The sequence below is a fragment of the Monodelphis domestica genome, chromosome 6 (genome assembly GCF_027887165.1).
Source record: "Monodelphis domestica isolate mMonDom1 chromosome 6, mMonDom1.pri, whole genome shotgun sequence".
NCBI classification, from domain to species: Eukaryota; Metazoa; Chordata; class Mammalia; order Didelphimorphia; family Didelphidae; genus Monodelphis; species Monodelphis domestica.
The window spans coordinates 54,832,601-54,854,973 of NC_077232.1; the positions used below are offsets into that span (position 1 = coordinate 54,832,601).

At 36.6% G+C, this 22,373-nt stretch overlaps 1 protein-coding gene across 3 annotated transcripts in view; it reads right to left on the minus strand.

The window, feature by feature from the left end:
• Positions 1-22,373, minus strand: part of NELL1 (neural EGFL like 1) — a 947,998-nt gene that overhangs the window by 13,147 nt on the left and 912,478 nt on the right. For all 3 annotated transcript variants that reach the window (XM_007497168.2, XM_056802023.1, XM_056802024.1), the window contains one exon: positions 11,921-12,114. In XM_007497168.2, coding sequence (XP_007497230.1) covers positions 11,921-12,114 — 194 coding nt within the window. The remainder of the gene's footprint in view (positions 1-11,920; positions 12,115-22,373) is intronic.

Below are 22,373 nucleotides of genomic sequence, written 5' to 3' on the forward strand. Positions count from 1 at the left end.
AATCTGAAGGGATCTAAAAAACACTATCCACAAGCAGAGGATAAACTGTGGGAGTAAAAACAACGAGGAAAAGCAACTGCCTGACTATAGGGATGGAGGTAATAGGACTGAGGAGAGATTCTAAATGACATTCTAATATGCAAATACCAACAACATGGAAATGGGTTAGAAACAGGAACAGATGTGATAACCAGTGGAATTGTGTGTCAGCTATGGGAGAGGGAAAGGTGGTGGGATGGGGGGGGGAACAAAATGAACTTTGTTTCCAGTGAATAATGTTTGGAAATGACCAAATAAATAATGTAAAAAAAAAGAACTTATTCTTTAATTTATAGTCTCAGAAATTTGTCTGTGGTTAAATTCTTTGCCTAGTATGACTAGAAAAAGTAAATAGTTTGTCACAGGAGTAAGGGAAGACAGTATGAATCAGTCTGTATCCACAAATGAGTATTTTTTTTTCTTGCCAAACCTCTTTTACTTTTTTTTTAATAACATTTTATTTGATCGTTTTCAAGCATTATTCATTAGGGACAAAGATAATTTTCTTCCCCACCCCCATAGCCGATGCGTGATTCCATTGGGTATCACATGTGTTCTTGATGAGAACCCATTGCCATGTTGTTAGTATTTGCATTAGAGTGTTAGTTTAGAGTCTCTTCTCTGACATGCCCCATCAACCGTTGTCGTCAGGCAGTTGCTTTTCCTCGGTATGTCTACTCCCACAGTTTGTCCTCTGCTTATGGATAGTGTTTTTCTCCTAGATCCCTTTAGATTGTTCAGGGACATTACCTATCCATGTCCATTACCCATTTATCAATTGGAGAATGGCTTGATTATTTGTACAATTGATTTAGCTCTTTATAAATTTGAGTAATTAAACCTTTGTCAGAGGTTTCTATGAAGATTTTTTTTCCCAATTTGTTGTTTCCCTTCTGATTTTAGTTACATTGGTTTTGTTTGTACAAAAGCTTTTTAATTTGATGTAGTCAAAATTATTTATTTTACATTTTGTGATTTTTTCTATGTCTTGCTTGGTTTTAAAGCCTTTCCCCTCCCAAAGGTCTGACATGTATACTATTCTGTGTTTACCCAATTTACTTATGGTTTCCTTCTTTATGTTTAAGTCATTCACCCATTTTGAATTTATCTTGGTGTAGGGTGTGAGGTGTTGATCAATTCCTAATCTCTCCCACACTGTCTTCCAATTTTCCCAGCAGTTTTTATTGAATAGTGGATTTTTGTCCCAAAAGCTGGGATCTTTGTGTTTATCGTATTCTGTCTTGCTGAGGTCGCTTGCCCCCAGTGTATTCCACTGATCCTCCTTTCTGTCTCTTAGCCAGTACCACACAAATGAGTATTATAAGGAGGAAAAGAAGACTTTCACAACTTTTTTAGAACCACTATGGGGAATTTACTCAAGGTTATGGGAAATAGGAGTTTATGGAGTGCACAGGGAGGGGTAGTATCTCTGGTATGGAGGGCTTGTCATGCCCTCCTAGGGCAGCTCTCCAGCCTCTGACCCCCACCTGACACCCAGCTCTCACTTGTGGCTCCTAGTAGCTGCTAGCATGCGGCAGCGGCCACACCCCGGTCAATAGCTTCGACAGGCCGGCTAAACCTTGTGAGGGTAGCCATCGGGTCATTGACCCCTGGGGAACCAGGGCTTTGCTCACCCAGCATGTGAAGACTGCTTCGGCAGAACATGTGGAAGAAACCAATAAGAAGGTTCAACGGCTGAGAGGGCGATGCAGCAAAGCACTGTGGAGTGCTTAGGGCAGTTGGAGCACAAAAGACAACACAGCCATCCAATGCAGCTGAGGAAGTCTCCAGGTGTAACAACTTTTCATGCCACTGGACCCAGGCTTCCAATGCCAAGAGAGTGGGACTGTGTCTGTGCATCAACTTTTCCACTTAAATCTCATTCATGCACAAGTGTCTTTGTGCACACTCATCTATCCTAACCTTGTCCACCTTCTTCAAGACCTACGGCGATGGGGGAGTGGCGACGCAACAGGTGGAGGTGACCACTGACAGTTGTAGTCACGATCCTGTACATAGGCGGCCCACAGACCAGTGGTCGCTCGGCCCTGTAGGGCAGCAGGGACGTTCAGCAGCATCCTGGGCGACTGAGTAGCCCTCTCTAGGACAGCACTGCTCACCCTAATCAAGGGAGGGGACTAGAAAAGGTGTCCCAATCATTGCCTGCCCTACTAATACCTGGTCAGCACACCACAGCTAGAGGGTCATCCCTTTAAGTGGTCGAAATCAAAAGAAACACAATACAAAGAAACTCCTACTAGGAGCATGGAACATCAGGACATTACTTGATAGAGAGAATACCCCAAGACCTGAGAGAAGAACAGCTCTAATCGGTAAAGAACTGGCGCGATATAACATCGGCATCACAGCCTTAAGCGAAACATGTTTACCAGAAGAGGGATCACTCAGCGAACCCACCACTGGATACACCTTCTTCTGGAAAGGTAGAGCCTCAAATGAAGACAGAATCCACGGCGTTGGCCTGGCTATCAAGACCAGTTTGCTCAAACAGCTGCCAGACTTGCCTGTGAGCATCAGCGAGAGGCTCATGAAGATCCGTTTGACTCTCAGCAAAGACCAGTATGCCACAGTCATCAGCGCATATGCCCCAACACTGACCAGCACAGAGGAGACCATCGAGCAGTTCTACTCTGACCTGAGTGCCGTCCTGCACTCAGTGCCCACAAATGACAAGCTGATACTACTGGGAGACTTCAACGCTTGTGTTGGCCAGGACCAGGAGTGCTCGGCAAACACGGCGTGGGCAAAATGAACAACAATGGCCTACTGCTACTCAGCCAATGCTCAGAGTTCCAACTCACCATCACGAATACTGTGTTCAGAATGGCTAACAAATATAAAGCAACATGGATGCACTCACGATCAAAACAGTGACTACATCATTGTACGCCGGCGAGACATCCAGGATGTACAGATCACCAGAGCCATGTGAGGAGCTGAATGCTGGACAGAACACTGATTGGTTAGAGTGACTCTTCAAATGCGCATTGCACCTCGACATCCAAAACCGTGCCCAGACAGTTTGCGCATTTTACAAAGTGAGTCATCTTAGATCCATCTTATTTGCAAACATTCCAGTCCTGCCTGGATGACAAGCTGTCTGCCAAGGGACCACTCACTGGAAGCTCAACTGAGAAATGGAACCAATTCAGAGATGCAGTGAAGGAAACATCAAAGGCAGTCCTAGGCCCAAAACAACGCAACCACCAGGACTGGTTCGACGAGAACAACACCACTATTGAAGGCCTATTGAGCAAAAAGAACAAAGCCTTTATGGAGTGGCAAAATAACCCAAACTCTGCTCCTAAAAAGGACAGATTCAAGTCTCTCCAAACCACGGTGCAGTGGGAGATTAGGAAGATGCAAGACTGATGGTGGGGAAAAAAAGGCAGAAGAAATCCAGGGTTTTGCTGATATGAAAAATTACAAACAATTTTTCAGTGCCCTCAAGACTGTCTATGGGCCATTAAAACTCACCACCACTCCCTTGCTATCCTCTGATGGTGACATTCTCATAAAAGATAAAAAAGGCATCAGCAACAGGTGGAAAGAACACTTCAGTCAGCTTCTCAACCGACCCTCTTCAGTCGACCAAAGAGCCCTTGACCAGATTCCCCAAAACCACACCATTGAACAACTTGACATCCCCTCCTTCAATAGAGGAAGTTCAAAAAGCCATTAAACAAATGAGTGCAGGCAAGGCACCCGGTAAATACAGGATCCCAACCGAGGTGTACAAGGCCTTAAATGGACAGGTGCTCCAGGCATTCCACATAGTGCTGACCAGCATATGGGAAGAGGAAGACGTGCTCCCAGAACTCAGAGATGCCTCCATCGTAGCCCTATATAAGAACAAAGGCTCACGAGCAGCCTGTGACAACTACAGAGGCTTCTCACTACTCTCCACTGCTGGAAAGATCCTCGCCCGTGTTATACTCAACAGACTCCTGTCATCTGTTTCAGAGCAGAACCTGCCTGAATCATAATGCGGCTTCCGACCAGATCGCAGCACCATCAACATGGTGTTCACGGTGAGACAAATGCAGGAAAAATGCCTTGAGCGGAACTTGAGTCTCTACATTGTCTTCATAGACCTGACAAAGGCGTTTGACACAGTGAACAGGGACGCATTGTGGGTGATCCTCAGCAAGCTCAGTTGCCCAGCAAAATTCGTCAAACTGATCCAGTTCTTTCATGTTGACATGACAGGGGAAGTCCTATCTGGTGGAGAGACTTCTGATCGCTTCAACATCTCCAATGGCATGAAACAAGGCTGTGTCCTTGCTCTGGTACTATTCAACCTATCCTTCACCCAAGTATTACGACATGCTGTGATGGATCTAGACCTGGGCGTCTACATCAAATACCTGCTGGATGGCTCACTATTTGACCTTCGCCGCCTGACTGCAAAAACAAAGACAACAGAGAGACTCATCCTGGAAGCTCTCTTTGCAGATGACTGTGCTCTCATGGCCCACCAAGAAAATCACCTTCAAACCATTGTGGACAGGTTCTCCACCGCAACAAAACTGTTTGGCCTGACTATCAGCCTCAGCAAAACAGAGGTGCTATTCCAGCCTGCACCAGGGAGCCCAACGAACCAGCTGTGCATTACAATCGATGGCACACAGCTTTCTAACGTCAACACTTTCAAGTACCTGGGCAGCACCATCACCAGAGATGGGTCCCTAGACCACGAGATTAATGCCAGGATCTAAAAGGCCAGCCAGGCACCCAGGCGGCTGCGCTGCAAAGTCCTCCAACCCAGAGGTGTAAGCACTGCTACGAAGCTCAAAGTGTACAACGCAGTGGTCCTCAGCTCGTTCCTGTACGGTTGCGAGGCATGGACACTGTACTGGAAGCACATGAAGCAGCTGGAGCAATCCCACCAACGCTCCCTCCAGTCAATCATGAGGATCCGATGGCAGGACCAAATCACCAACCAGGAAGTCCTCGACAGAGCCAACTCCACCAGCATCGAAGTCCTGGTCCTCAAAACCCAGCTACAATGGTCTGGACACGTCATCCACATGGACCCACAGCGAATCCCAAGACAGGTATTCTATGGTGAACTGTCAGCTGGACTCAGGAAACAAGGCCGACCAAAGAAAAGATTCAAGGATCAGCTAAAGTCAAACTTGAAGTGGGCTGGCCTTATACCAAAGGAACTAGAACTCGCTGCCTCTGACAGAAGCAGCTGGCAAGCCCACATTATCCATGCCGCCACCCCCTTTGAAGATGAACGACGTCGATGTCTTGCCGTTGCGCATGAACGCAGACACCCGGCCACAACACACCTCCCGTAACAACTGGCGTCCCAGGCCCCATGTGCCACAAACTGTGCGCCTCAGCCTCAAAGCCACATGAGGGTACATCAATAGATGATAATGCACAAAGACAATTGTCATTCTCTGTCACTGAGAGACTACCACTACTACATGGGAAATATCATCCAAGTTATGAAGGAACAGATACTTTCTGTTTCTGCAAGGTGCTTTGTAGAGAAAGTTCCGATATTAATGAGTATACTAAAGCATCAAGTGTAACTACCTATAGGATCAGAGGAAAGCAATTATTCAAATGTTCATGGATGAATAAATCATCTCCATAAGGAAATGGACCATACTTCTTCAACTCATGGAGCCACATAAATTATTAGTATTAAAGTTCTTTGATGATGGCCTATGAGAATTGTTGCTAACTGCATTACAAAAATATAGACCCTTCCAAAGTAGTATCTATCTTCCCATCATCCAGATTTAAAATAAACAAACTGCTAGCCTCCAGGGTTAGTGCAAAATAAAGCTATTTCACATTTCATCAATTATGTGAAAATAAAAAAGTCACCCCCTCTTTTTCTTACATATTTCAAGTAACATTTTTGTCCATATCTTTTGAATTATAGATTAACTGTTAAGAAAACAATTTTTATTAATGGGAACCATGCAGGAGCCTAAAAAAAATAAAATTATAGTGCCTTAGTCATCTAGCAAACCATTAAAAATTGCAAAAGTTTACTCATGCTTGCTTCTCTTCTCTCTCACATTAATTTATTTTTGACCCTGATCTAGATCTTGACCTATTCTCTGGAGCCAGTGAAAACTATATAATCATATCATCTCTATTTCATATACCAAGGATGTACCTGAGCTGGCCTTCTGTTATAACTCTTAAATGTTTATTTAGAGTTTCATGTGGAAAGTTCAACTATAAACTATTAATCAGACTTTCAATATCCAAATTGCTTATGAATTTTTAAAAAGTGAGGACATGAACTTCCCAGAAAAAATATATTTTATTATGCCACTAAAAATTAGAGGTTTTGCTTATAAATTACCCTTTTTATTACTGAATCACCAAGACAATATATACTCCAGACTGCTTAACATCATATTTTATACTGAAGAGTTTAAAAGTTTTTAATCACCGCAAGTAACTTGAATGGAGATGGTTTATGGTATATTGGGAAAATAAGATAAACCATAAAAAATAGGAATTGGTTGCTCAAGACCCATTTTCTTTCTTCCTTGCATCTAAATTCAGGCAGGTCTGTTGAATCATTTATCAAGCTAGAAGAATATTTTAATTGCCTATGTCAAATTATCATTTACAACTTCTATCTGACATGGAACTCCTGAGTAAAGGTATAGATTGGTACTGAAACTTGGAGAAGCCTAGAAAGAAGAAAAAGAAAGATTAAAGTAGAGATGAGAAATCAGAGTTTCTGTCATGGAGAACAGGGTCGCAGCACAAGTTAAAGCAGGGGGAAGAAAAAAGGTTTCTCATATACTTGCAGTTCTAAAGTTCTGTAAAAGACCCTTCTTGCCTTCAGTCAAGGACTGAGTGTTCCTCAACCCTACTCTATTGAATTCCTTTATCTCATAAAGTGAATGTCACAGTATTGTATTGATGAACTTTTCCACAAGATTCTGTTTTTGCTTATCTAGTAATTTCATTTGTGTAACCCAGTTTGGTAATTCCCTCAGCTAATGCAAATCATCAACTTGACTGAAATTTAGAGATTATAGAGTTGTCTGGGACAGTAACAAAAGACCAAAACATTGGTCACATACCTACTGGGTCAGATGCAGGACTTGAACTTCAGGCTACCTGACTTTATGGCTAGAATTCTAGCCCACCACACCATGCTGTTTCTCATGTACTAATAAGCAATAAAAATGATTTTTTAAAAATTTTGGATAAATATATGAATCAGCCAGCCACAGGTGATTTCTTGATAAGAAAGACTATATCAAACTTTTGAAATTGGTGTCAGGGAGGAAAACTGGTACTTTCTCAGTTTCTGTTATTCCCAGAATGCTAATCTCCATGGTCGCTGGGTCCAGTCTAGCCTAAAAATTCCTGTGTTTCCTTAAGACTTTTAACTTCTAGAATCAAATTCTCCAGTTCCTAAGGAACTTAATTAACTTAGCTTTAGTACTGTTGCCCTAGCGATCAACTATCTGGATTGATTGGTGAGTGAGTGTACATTCACCTAACCAATTATATTTTGCCATTCCTAGAAAACAAACATGATTCTCGTCCTATTGAAAAGCCTACCCTGGCTGCCTTACCATCAACCTTACCACCACATTTATTACAATTTCCTGCAATTTCCTTTTGCAGTGTGTACATTAATCAGTTCAATACTCCTGGAAGGGGCATGTCAATAAATCTGTTGGAGCAGCTACTTTCTCAATGGGCTACCACTCTCCTATAATTACTTATTTTGTCCATTGTGTGTAAACTTATTTAGGGACAGAGATTTTTTGTATTTGTATCTCTAGGATTTCATAGTACCTGCTGAATAGCAAGTGTTTAATAAATGTTTTCTTATCCTCATTCTTTTATGTCCTAAAGGCAATCTAAGCCAACCTTAATGAACAAACATATGTTGCCTATATATAATCTAACTTTATAACTAAAGTGCCAGTCAACCTCTGGTTGTACTACTGTCCTTATTCCCTTCTTCCAACTGAGTCATGACAACAGTGCCAAACACAGTAGGAAAAACAAGCCATGAAGTATCTTTTCTGTAAATGAAAAGTATCTTTCATTTTGTTTATATTGATATTAGACATTAACACTGTGATAACTGATATACCTATGGCATTGCCAAGTTATTTCCCCTAACTTTGAATATTACCATCCTAGCCTCATTATTCCAGAGAAAATATTTCTATTCATCACCCCTCCTATCATGTCTCAATTTCAAAATTTTTATCCATAATTGAAAATATGATTTACAAATGGATGTTATGAAAGTGAAAATGGGGAAATCAAAGGATGTATTTCTATCCTGGGAGGATGACCTAAAGAATTGGACCCAAGGCTTCCTTCTGTGTCTAAATTAAGTCATTTTAAAAGCTAGATTAAAAACTGTGTAATAAGAAGCATTTATATGATGGACTGATTTATTAAAAGTCTACTCATCTCTCATATTAATGAGGAGGTTGTCATCTTAACAAAATAATATTTCAAGAAATACTTATCTCCTCAGGCATCCTTAAAATAATTCTCTTAAGACTTTGGGGACACTCTACAAATGATAGCTGAGTAAATCAACTCAGGCTACTTGGGTAATTAATGTAGTCAATTAATAAAGCTCTGGGAATTTTTAATGATTGAGAAGTTCCCTGGCCTTTTCATTGGCTCAAAGAATAATAAAATAAAGGAAAATGTTATTTAGTGCCATTTACTTCTTTAGTAGAGCAAACTCTTAATTTCTGGTCTCCGTAACTTAGAAAGATTTGGATAACTTGAGAAGGGTCTCTGGGTTCAGCAGCTAATATTTTTATCATATTTTTCCAGATTACATGTTGTTATAATTTTTTAAATAATCATTTTCTGACATTTTGCCCATCTATGTTCTAGCAGTAAATATTTTTAAAGAGCTATTAACCAGGGTCTTTTGGGAGATTGATTATAAAAGACTTAGCATATTTTTCTTGCTTTTTTGTGATCTAATCCTTCCATTTGCTTTGAGGATAATTCAAGTGCTACTTTATTTGATTCTATCTTGATTAGATCAGAGAATCAAATATTTGAAAGGGAATATATCAATATTCTGTTCTAGTCCCTTTAATTTACATATTAAGATACTAGATCTAGATCAAGCTTTCTTTCATTTTTTCATGTGACAACACTCCCCAATCCCTTGGCCTAGCTGCTGAAGCTTATAGATTCCTTTTAGAATATTTTAAAATATGTAAAATAAAATATATGGTATTAAAAGAAAGTAATAATTTTGAAAATAAAGATGTAATTAAAAAAAACCAGGTTTGTAGGGCAGCTAGGTGAAAGGATTCAAACTTGGCCTCAGACACTTCCTTGCTAAGTGTCTCTGGACAAATCACTGAATGCCAGTTGCCTAGCTCTTGCACTTCTGTTCTAGAGATGTAACAAGGACAGAAGGAAAGGATTAAGAAAACAAACAAAAAAGTGAGTGTTTTTGAGGCCATGGGTTTCAGGTTAAGAGACCTTGATCTAGAGGAATAAAATAATTTACCCACTGTCTCACAGATAGTAGCATAGCTGGAATTTGAATTAAGGCTATTTGACATGATAGCCAGGGCTCTTTGCATTATACTCTGATGCTCTTCACTTATAACTTCTTAAATTGATAAGTAAAAAAAAAGTTATGTTTTTAAACACTTCCTGCATACTGTCATACAGACTTGGGATATAAATAGAAACAAGAAAAATAGTGTGTACCCTCAAGGAACTTCCAATAGAGACATGAAGAATAAAAAGACGAGATGGAAAAAGAAGTGAGTTGGGAAATAGTTTGAGTTATTCTGGGGAAGACCAAGTAAAAGTCCTTATCATGGTCCAGAGTCCATGGGGCAAGAGGCTGACTTTCTAGGGGACTGAAAGGATGGCTAGCATTGCCTATGGCTTGGAAATGGCTGGACATTTTCTTTGAATTCTTCTTTTATTGATATTTGGTGCTATATCATTTGGTACTTTTTCCTGTAAAAAATACTTTAAAAAATTCTCAATCCTCTTCCCCTTGAAAGTAAGGTTATTATCTTGTGTCCTTTTTAGCTAGGTTTCCATAATGCCTATTTCTAGACTAGATATGGTTCAAGTGGTCCTCTTCTAAGATTGATTGACTTAAAAAAACATAGCCAGTTATTCTTTAGAAGACTATGATTTTCTTCCCATCTTCTTGATCAGTGGTGTGATTCTCCTCATAATCTTTATATCTTGAGGTGTCCCAAACACACACTTCATTTTATTCCTCACCCAGTTTCTGTTCTACCTTTCCATCAGCGTAGGTCTCCATTATCCTCTACATGTTTGAGTTACTCTTTCTGTTTTCTTTTCTTCTATTAATATATAAGTTCTTTGAAAGTAGGCAGCATCTTGTTTTCTTCTTTTTTTGCATTCACAACACATAGTACTGTTTCTGACATAGATTGAGCACTTCATAACTGGTCTATCTATGTCATCTTTAATGATAACAAGAAAGAAGGAATTTAAGTTATAGCACATGAGACTAGGATTGAATATTGAAAAATTGCTCCTTCATACTATGAAAATACATATGCTTAAATACAGAATTTCAGGGTCAGAATGCACTTAGCAGATTATCCATTTCATCCTATGCTTTAATGAATCTGACAATTAATAATTTAGTTTTTGGTTGAAAACCTCTGATTTTGGGGGATATCCACTACCCCAGATGAAATCTATTTGACTTTTGGATTATAATTGTTAACATTTATCCTGAAATTAAGCCCAAAGTGTTGTCTTTTTCTACTTTAATTCTTCTGTGTTCTGCTCTGCATAGCTAAACAGGAAGATAGCTGACATCACTCTTCAAGAGTCTTCTGCTGGTTAAATATTTCCAGATTCTCCCTGAAATAATGTTAAATCTATGATAGTCTGAAAAATTTAAAAACAGGAGAGACTCTCTCTCTCTCTCTGGTGAGTACTAAATATGGCTTGAATGAAGATGAGAGGGAAAGCTTAATGACATCTGTCTCTTTTGACCCCCTTTATCTATGAGGAGAGCAGAAGTCTGCATTCTAGAAGGAAGACCTGAAACACTTTTTTGAAGCAAGTGTCTTTTCCCCCCATGTTAAATGCTCTTATGTCCATAAAGCAGATGGACCCAGCACATATTTAAATATGAATCCAGAGCTGTAGTAACATAAAAGCAAATGGAAATAAATAGGGAAAATGAACAAAAAAATAAAGCAATGCTGAGAAATAAAACACTTTAATAGGCCCATTTTCCAAAACATAAAGCAAAACCAGATGATGACACTATTTATTTTCATAAGCATTAAACTCAATTCAAAGAATTTAGAATAAGAAATAGCCATGTACTGAGAATAATAAATAAGACATCAGTTACCCAGCTACCTAAAAAAATAATATTAATCACTCTTATAAAATGGAAGACCATATGTTTCTAAATACAACAACTCTGAGCTTTAGATTTCAGAATATTTCTTACTAAGTAAATTAGTTTTTTAAAGTAAAATTTTTAAAGCAAAAAGTCATTTTAGTCAGACTGTGGAAGTGTGGAATGAAATCGCATTATTATTTTCATCTAAACACCCTTAACTAATCCTAAAGTTACTCAACAGTAAGAACATTTGCTTTCTCCACCCAGAGCTTATCATTCCCTTTCCAAGAAAACACTTCAGCTTTCACTAAGAGATGAATAGATTCAAAACAGATTTTTCTGTAGCTGAGCACTATCATTAACTTCAGTGCAGTCTAAAATGATACAAGCTTTTTAGAGAATTATGGGAAAGCCACTGAGTCAAGAACATGGGGCATTTAGCAATTTTAATAAAAAACAAACCATAATGATTATATTTAGCTGAACTATGTCTATACTCACCTTGCAGGAGCACACTGAACACCGGTCTTCTTTCAGTGTCCACACTTGTCCATTTCTCTTCAGGCCACCTTCATGGGGACAGTCCCCAGAGCAGGATGGTCCCAAAGGACAAAGGCAGTCAAAACCACCAGCCAGGTTAATGCAGGCAGAATCATTCCAACAGCTGTGAGTCCTTAAGGCACATTCATCGATGTCTACAAGAAAGAGGATACATAACACATCAATATTAAAGTACCACCAAAGGCTCTGATAGGGCTTTTGAGAGAATCAGGACCAGGGACAGCACCTTCATTTTCTATTAACAATTGCGTCTTGAATTAACTCTCTTTTAAATTCACATGTTGGTTGATTAATGCAAAATGTGAGGCTACATTGCCAGGAGAGCTTTATCTCTTGGATATTAATGGATTGCCCACTGCTCAGGAAGAAGTGAACATTTAGAGTGACTATAACTCCATTAAAGTGTACTTGGTTTGTAGCATTAGGATGTAAGAGGAAGATATCATATTCCATATACTCATGACTTGATCAAAGTTTCCTCATGCTAATAATAGTCATCAGCTTCTTCCCATCCTTGTGAACCAAGAAGACTCTAAGTGGAAATTGTTCAGCAGTGTAGTGTATTATTAAATAAACTCTATACAGAGAAACACAAAATTATCAATATAAAGATGCAGTTTTTCCCATAGGTGAGTATGGATACTGTTCCTAAATACAATTAAAAGTTTCCCTTTTCAGTCTCTTTTTAATGAAAGGATCAAATTAAATTTAAATCAATGTGCTTAAATATATATGAAGTATTTCTGGACCTGCAAGAATTTCCAAGGCAAAGGAAAGGCACATGGTATGCATAAGCAAATAGACCATAGCATATTAGTAATGGTGGTATGCAATGAAAAAAATAGCAAAAGCTATTGACCTTCTGATTATTACTGATATTAGTATTGATGAAAAAAGAGGAAGACTAGCGATGCATTGAAAGGATGAGAGATGAACAGATTTTATGGCACAAAGCCACACATGAATTGTGAAAGCACAAATAGAAAGGCCATAAGCAAATTCAGTATAAAATTATCAAGGGTTTGTGGGAAAGTCCAGACAAGAATCATACAATATGAATATGTATGGATACATTCTGATACTACTGAAGAGAGGAAATGGTAGTAATTGAAGTAACAATAATAGTTGTAAGTAAAGTAATATTTATCATTTGTAGAGCATTCCAATGTTTGAAAAGAATTTTACATTTATGATTTCATTTGTTACCACTAATTTTATATATCCTTGTCCATCCTTAGCCATTTAAATATACATATTTTCTTGATGCCTTTCTTAGACTGGTATCATTTCCTACCCTCTTATTATTACTACCTTTTCTTGTATAAATAAGCAGAGTTTTGAAAAAATACATGAATTTGGCTTCATCATTATACATTTTTTCTTTGAATGTGTTTACTTTGATTTGCATCAGTTCATACAAGTATCTCTTAATTTTTTATGTTCATCATTTCTGATGGTACAATAAATGCTACTGCATGATTTTTTCAACAGCTCACCACTTAACAAGTACTCATTTAACTTCCAGATCTTTGCTAGTATGAAAAAAATTCCTTAGAGGTATTGGTGGTGGCAGGAGGTGGTAGGGACTGCAGAGCCAATGGACTATGGTGACTGAGTTAGGAAATATAGGAAAGATCAGGCCAATATAGCAGAGTAAGAAACACTGGAAGCCAACCAAACATTCTCCAAATGACTTCAGAAAAATAAAAACACTTCAGAACAAATATTGGGGTGACAGAACCAACAGAAGAAGGGGTGAAATGACGCTTTGGCCCAGAACAAAATATAGAAACAGTAAGTAGGACTTGTTTCATTGGGGTACAAGGAGAGATGAATGAGTAAGTCTCAGTAGAATTTGGATGTAATATAGTGTAAGTGGCAAGGGAAAGAGTAAAGCTGGCTTGGTCCAGCCTCAGCAGGATAAGAGCAGAAACCAATATAATACAGAAAAGAAAGCACACAACCCTTCAAAGGCAGCAATGGGAGGAACTCAGACCAACAAGATCCACCCCTTGTGGGATTAGACAGAAACCAATTTGAATCAACTGAACATAACAACTTAAAACCTCCACAAAACGGATGACCTAGGCTACCTCTTCAGAGTGCTCAATCTGAGACCAAGACAGCTAAACCCAGGCACAGTGCAAGCTCAGGAGAGTACTCCTTCCATCCCAGGAATAGCAGAGCTAAGCTTCAGCATATTGACAAAATCAAGGGGAAAAATAAACCCCAAATGAGCAAAAGATAGGGTAAAAGTCTGATACAGAAAAAATATTTCAACAAGAGATGATCAAAATTAGAAGCTTAGAAGAGGATAGCAATATAAAAATGAAAATGGATGAAGCCTCAAAGGAAAATATGAAAGGATGTCAAGTTCAAAATGAACCCAAAGAAGAACTCGAAAAAGATAGAAAAGCAAATAAGAAATTTGGAAGAAAAAATAAACTGATAGAAAAAATCAGTTAGTTACAAAAAAATAACTTAAAATATTTCTCTAAAAGGAAATACAGTACCTCAAACAGAAAAATACCTCCCTGAAAAAGGAAGTACAGAGCTTTAAAGAAGAAAATGGCTTCTTAAAAATTAGAATTGGACAAATGGAAACAACAATTTCATGAGATAGCAGGAAACAAAAAACAAAATAAAAAGAATTAAAACTAAATTTATAATCTTTTATTGGAAAAACAACTGACCCAGAAATAGATCCAGGAGAGATAATATAAGAAGTATTGGATGGCCTGAAAAACCATGATCTAAAAAATAACCTGGATACTATATAGAAAGAAATTATCAGGGAAAAATTCCCTGATGTTCTTCAACAAGAAGGGGAAATCAAAATTGAAAGAATTCATTAATCAGTACCTGAAAAAAACTCAAATTTAAAAATACATATGATAGCAAAATTCTAGAATTTCTAAGCCAAGAAGAAAATACTATAAACAACCAGGAAAAATGCAAATATTGTGGACCACAATCAGGATTATATAGGACTTAGAACCTTCTACATTAAAAGATCAAAAGGAGGAATGGAATATGATATTCCATAAGGCAAAGGATCCAGGCATATAAACAAAATTCTACTACTACACAAAACTGATCACAATATGTCAGAGGAAGAAATGGACATTTAATGAAAAAAAGGAACTCCAGGCATTACCAGACAAAACAGCTGAAAAAAAAAATCATTGATCAAATTTAACATTCAAAAGAAGGATAAAAATGTAAACAGAAAAAAAAAACTCGAGGAAATCAGTGAGGCTAAAGTTATCCCTGCATGGTGCTTAATGTTCTTAAAAAATCAAGGGAAAAAAGTATTAAGCTGATTATATTACTAATAAGAACGTGATAGTCAAGGCGTGTAAGATATCTCTGATATTTGAAGAACCTACGATACCAAAAGTACGTAGAATACTTAAAATTCTGAAGATACTTAAGAATTGTGTCAGTGTTTAGGAGCTTTTATACACAGAGCAAGAAGTAAACTGAATATGATGGGATGATAGTGAAAAAATCAAGGGATAAGAAAGGAATATACTGGGAAAAGAGAAAAAGACAAAGTTGGGGTAAATTATTTCATGTGAGGAGGAAGGTCAGAATTAATAGAGAGGAAGGGAAGATGAGTGGGGGCAAGGCAATGCTTAAACTCTACTCTTATTGGAATTGGCACATTCAGGGAATAAGATTCACACTCAATTAGGTATAGAAAGCTATCTTATAACAAACTGTGAAAAATCTTCCTGGCATATTTCTCTGGCAAAGGCTTCATTTCTCAAATGAATAGAGATCAAAGTTGAATTTATAAAAATATAAAGCATTTCTCAAATAAGGAATACTGAAAGGATATGAACATGCAATTCTCAGTTGAAGGAATTAAGACTATTTTTTTATCATATAAAAAATGCTCCAAATCACTATTAGAGAAATGTAAATTAAAACAACTCTTAGCCATCACCTCACACCTATCATACTAACATAATAAAGAAGGAAAATGAAATATTTTGGAGGGGACGTGAAAAAATTGGGACACTAAACTGTCCATACCCTTTGACCCAGCAATACTACAGGTATCCCAGAGAGATTAGAGATAGGGGGAAGAACCTGCCTTTACAGTGATATAGCAGGTCTCTTTGTGATGGCAAAGAGCTGGAAACTGAAGGAATTTCAACAAATTCGGGAATGATTGAAAAAAAATTGTGGTATATGCTTCTGATTGAATATTGTTTGCCATAAGAAATTGCAAACAATATCAAACACACAAACACCCTGGAAAGACTTATATGAAGTGATGCAAAGTGAAAATAGGACCAGTCATGGTATTTCTGGCTAAAATGTAACAGTTTGTTAAAAAATACTTCCAAATTATTTTTTTTCAGACTAGTTGGACCTATAGATATCCACACCAATATTTGTATATACATATAGACACATGCGTATAGTCAGCCTTTACAAAAAATTATTTTCTTTTATTTTTTTTCTTTGCCAATCTTATGGCAGTGGCCCATTTTTTGAGGCTAGGAAAACTATATGTAGTAGCACAACAGTGGGAGTTTTAATCCAATTTTTAATTGCAATCTTAATAATCCTAAGAGATATGAAACAAATATGAAGTGAAAATTTGGGTAGGACTTTTGAATAACTATTAAAATTCAGAAGGTTACAATCACCAGTGAAGGAAAATCTCAATTAAATATCCCCAAAACATCCGGGTATGAATGCAGATTTGCCTGGAAGAAAGCTATTAAATACCAAGAAAACACAATCAGGATCATACATACTTATTATAGAACTATGAATGACAAATAACACAAGAAAACTTGAAATGAATTTTCACAATGCAAAACTGAATAAAATCCCAGGATTCTATCTCCCTCCTTCTAGGCACTCACCCACTCATCCATTAAGAAGGAAAGCAATATACCATAAATTATACATATAAAGCTTATTTTAAAATATTATCAGGCATGTTGTATAATATGAAAACCCAAAAGAATAGAAAAAGAAGGTGAAAAGAAAATGCCTCAGGGTTCATGGGTCTCTTTCTGGAGGGAGATAGCATTTTTCATCAAATTTCCTTTGGAATATTCTTGGATTGTATTGATTTATCTCTTAAGTCTTTCACAGTTGAACATCATTATATCATTTTTACTATGTACAATGTTCTCTTATTTTTGCTAATTTCCCAGGCTTATCTAAAACCATCCTGATCATTATTTCTTACATCAGAATAATATTTTATCATCATGCCGCAACTTATTCAGCTATACTGAATTTAGGGGGATCCCCTCAATTTCCAATTCTTGGCCACCACAAAAAAGAGTTGAAATTAATTAACTAATTTGGGTTGTGCTCATTTTTCCTTGATCTCTTTGGGCCCTAGACCTAGTAGTAATCGTTAGTCAAAGGATATATAAAAGTTTTATAACTCTTTGGACATAATTCCAACCTATTCTCTAGAATGGTGAGAATTGGTGAGAATGGTTCACAACTCCATCAACAATGTACTTGGGTTCCTTCTTTCCTATATCGCCCATAGCATCTTTCATTTTCCCTTTCAGTCACGTTATCAAATATGATAGGTTTGGGCTGACACCTCAGAGTGCACTTAACTTAATGTATATTTCTCTAAATAGTGACATCTAGCATATTCTTACATCTGATTAGTTATACCTTTGATTTCTTCTTCTGAAAATTGCAAGTTAATATCCTTTGACTATCAATTAGGGAATGAGTCTTTTATAAATGTGGCTCAGTTTCTTATTTTCCACTTACTTTTGGCTAAATTTGGTTGTGTTTATGCAAAATCTGTTTTAATATAATCAAAATTATTGACTTAACTCCCCATGATCTCTCTTATTTAGTAATAAATTCTTCCCTCATTCATAAATCAAATAGGTGAACTTTTCTGTACTCTCCCAATTAGCTTAGGATATCACTGTTTATGTCTAAAACATGCATCCATTTGAATTTATCTTGACCTATGGACATATTGGTCTCCATGTCTAGTTTCTGTCAAACTGCTTTCTGATTTTCCCAGTAATTTTGTGTTATGAGTTCTTACCCCCAAAACTTGAATATTTATGTTTATCAAACACTGAATCCCTGTGGTCATTTACTACTGTGTATTGTATACCTAATCTATTCAACTAAATCACCACCATGTTGTTTGATGATTATGATTTGTTAGATATTTTGCAATCTGGGACAGTTAGGTTACCTTTTTTCACACTTTATTTTATTGATTTCTGGGATATTCTTCACCTGGGTAACAGTGGTGATAATGGACATCCTTACTTTATGACTAATGTTACTGGGAAAACTTCTAGTTGATCTTCTTTGGAGATGATGCTTACTCTTGATTTTTTTAATATTTTAGAAGTCTGGTTATTCTTAAACTTTCTATTTTTAAATTTTTTATTAATATATTTAATTCATTAATATATTATTAAGTATTTTAATAACACTAGGACATTGTATTTTTAAAAAGCCTTTTCTGAAAGATCAATTCATGCAGCTTCTAATAATTGAGCCAGTCATTTTTAGAATTCTTTCATTGGCTTTTTAAAAATAATGCCACCATGCCCATAATTAAATTCAGTTCAAGTTCTCCATTTTTACATACTTCCACCTGACTCTTCTATGTTATTAATATAGTTCATGGGTTTGGTCTTTATTTTCCAGAACTTTCTCAAGCATTTTACATTTTCTAAATTTCTGTAGAAGTTATATAGAAAGTCATCCACCTGAGGCAAACCTGACCTCTTGTTTGCTAAGCAAATAGAATGTAATTGTAAAGAAAGATGGTGCTGTTATTAGGCTTGCATGTCAAAATGTATATACCAAGGTCAGGTCTGTCAATAAAACAAAAAAATATATATTTTTTAAAAAATTATGTCTATTGATATAATTATGTAATTTTTGTTTTGTTATTGCTATTGTAAATTATATTTATATTATATATATATATATTAATACTGAGCCAGTCCTGTATTCTTTATATAAATCCCACATGGTCATAGTGTATGATCTTTGTGATTCCCTCCCCTCCCCTGCATTTGTTCCTTCTATGGCAGTGGATATCCTTTTTCATCATGAATCCCTTGAAGTTGTCCTGGATCATTGCCTAGTTAATAATTCACAGTTGATCATCATACATTATTGTTGCTACTGTGTATAACATTCTCCTGGTTTTTCATCCTTCAATTTACATTACTTCATATAAGTCTTTTCAGATATTTTTGTGATCATTTTGAGATTTCTTATGCCACAGAATATCATATTCCAAACCCTATGATCTCTTAATGTGGAAGTTAATAAATTTTTGTGAATGACTGTGACCCCATGAAATTTGAATGGATTTTTTTTCTGGCTGCTTGAAATATTTTGTCTTTGACCTTCAATTCCTGAAATTTGGCTATAATGTCCTTGGGAGTTTTCATTTTGGCATGTCTTTCAGGTGGCAAGTGGTTTATTCTTTCAATTTCAGTTTAACTATCTAGTTCTAGCATATGTGGGAAGTTTTACTAGTTCATTTCTTGAAATGTGATCTGTATGAAGTCTTTTTCTTTGATCATAGCTTTCAGTTAGTTCAGCAATTCTTAAATTATCTCTCCTTTATCTATTTGCCAGAACAGATATTTTTCAGGTTAGATAGTTAACATTTTTTCTATTTTATTTTCATCTTCTGATGTTGTTTTATTGTTTATTGATGCTACATTAAATCATTACCTTCTATCCTAGAAGCAATACTGTGTATTGGTTCCAAGGTAAGAGAACAGTGAGGCTTAGGACAGGGGGTTAAATAACTTGCCCAGGATCACATTGCTAAGAAACATCTCTATGCCTGGCTCTCACTCCATGAAATGCCCCATGTTTAATATATTTTCATGTGTGTTGGGACCTCTGCCTCAGTCATGAAATATTGATGTAATGAGATGCCCATTTCTAAATTTATATGTGTATGTGTATATGTAAATAATAGGAAAATATATAAAAATATAGTAGAATAAACCTGTGTGACTAAAAATTCTGACTCTGAGACAACATAGTGTAGTAGAGTCAGAGTACCTAGGCTACCTTCTATCTTTAAATTCAAAATTTTATGTAATTAAATTCACCATAACACAAAGCCTCTAATTCATTGGAATAAGTAATACCTGGGTTCTATACCTGTCTCATACATTTCCTATTTGTGTTACCCTGAACAAGTGATTTCAATTCTCCAAGCTTAGTTTCCTCATAGTAAAAATGGAGGTAACAATAGGGTCCAGAAATAATGTAAGTGTTAAATACAATAATACCTTATATGAGCCCCTCAACATTGTGCATAGTTTAGTTACTATTATTTTAATATCATCATTATCATTAACCAAATGTCCGTTCTATTTAAAAATATATTATTTAGATATCTATTTGGAAAAGACAATTCAGTGGGAATCATACATACTTCAATGAAAAATTCATTGGAAAAAGAAAGTAAAAGTTTTGTTTAATTTTTATGACATGGTGAAGGACCAAAGGAAGGAAAGACCAATTTATTGGCCAAGAGTTCCAGAAATTTCTAATTTAAGTAGATTCACTTGAATACCTACATGCAGTTGTAGAAAGTACTAATCTTTCTTGATGATGGGCTTTTTTCCTTCCATAAACTGAGGTTTCCTTTGCATTTCCCTCCTTTTGCTAGTTGATTTTACATTGATTGAGATTGAGAATATATTGTCAATATTTCCCTTATCAGATCTACACACTTAGTGGACAGAACAACACTAGTGTCCATCAGAGGAATTGCCACTATGGTCCAAGACTAAAAGAATTTCACAGTGGAATCTAGAGCCATATTGCCTCCAGACTTCCATGTAATTGCTTTACTTATGACATAGAAATCTAATTCTGCTTCTATGCAATTTAACAGATTTATAGAAAGCCAGATGTTAGCAATTATGGAAACTGACATTATTCATATTCTCAGTAATACAGACCTGTTTGCTCTGCACAAAGCCAACTTAATCTATTATGCATATCCCAAGGCCTCTGAAGGGAAGAGGCACCCTATTTACATATTGCAACTGTTGTTCTATGCTGAGCAAACAGAAAGACAGTCACCCAGGAGAGTTCCCCAAATGATCAAACAGGCAGCTGATGACAAAAAGGCAATGAAACAACCAGCAAGCCTTGTATTTTGTACACAAATCCATAACCATTAGTATGTACCCATTTTTTCTTATTATAAATAATATTTTCCAGTGATTTCTTTGCATTTCTTCTTCTGTATTCATTATTTAAATGCTCCATTTAATGATGAGGATTTCTTCAATAAAATTCCTTTGCTTAGCTTGCATTATATCTAATTTTTTCAGATTGGCATTTTCACTGTTTGTGAAGGCGGCTAGTACCACTTTTTTCTGTTTTCTTTTTCCCTTTGAGAAGCAAATGCCTGGCTTGTAATTGGGAAATCTGCTTTTTCTTTTGATTCAAGGTCCTTGGGTTATTTTAGCCTCGAAGAACATATAATTCATAAATGTTTATTTCTGTAGCCATCAGACTCAATCCCATCTTGCCTGAAACTTGTTCTTTTTTTCTGGTTTCTGTGAAAAATTACTGTGCTAAAGTTTTAATAGCATAACAGCACTTTAATACCTGCCTTAGGAGTTTAGGAGTCAACAAGCTCATTTCAGAGAGCAAGGAAAACATTTTCTTGGAAGGCTGGTGTGGGGTAGGACAAAGGAGTCAAGTCTTGTAGTGCCCCATATTTTCCCATCTAAAAATTTTTCCATGGCATATCTAAGTTTCACTTCCCAACATGATCTGGTGATATGTTAGTAAATTTAACCTGAATCTTGCAAAATCCAACTTGGAAATCAATACCAACCATAAGAAACTCTAGAATAAAAACCTGGGTATTTTATTTAGAATAGACTCAATATAGTGCAGATGACTCTTCTGTACTGGTCTTACATTAAGAGATGATAAGTCACTGAGAAAAAAATTGATAACTTAGAATATTTCTTCTTTGAATATCAGCAAACCAAATATCAATCACTATGTATTTATTATGTGCCAATCACTTTACAAAGGGCAAAGGAAAACAGACCCAAACCTAAAAGAATAGTAACAAAACTTACATTTAAATGGGGGGGGGAGAAAAAGTATATAAAGTTTTCATGATATCTAGAGTAGATAGAATGTAAAATGAGGAGATGGGTTTGAAGTGGGACTGAAAGAATCTCTGCCAATGATAGACAATCTAAGGAAGTGAGAAGAAAGACCCCTTAGGATATTTGGAGATATTTCAAAGGCACCAAGAGGTGCTGGAGGTGTTACATTCAGAACTTCAGGCAGGTCAGGGCAGCTGAATCATAGATGTTGTAGGTGCCAACAAAGTGTCAGATGTCAAGCA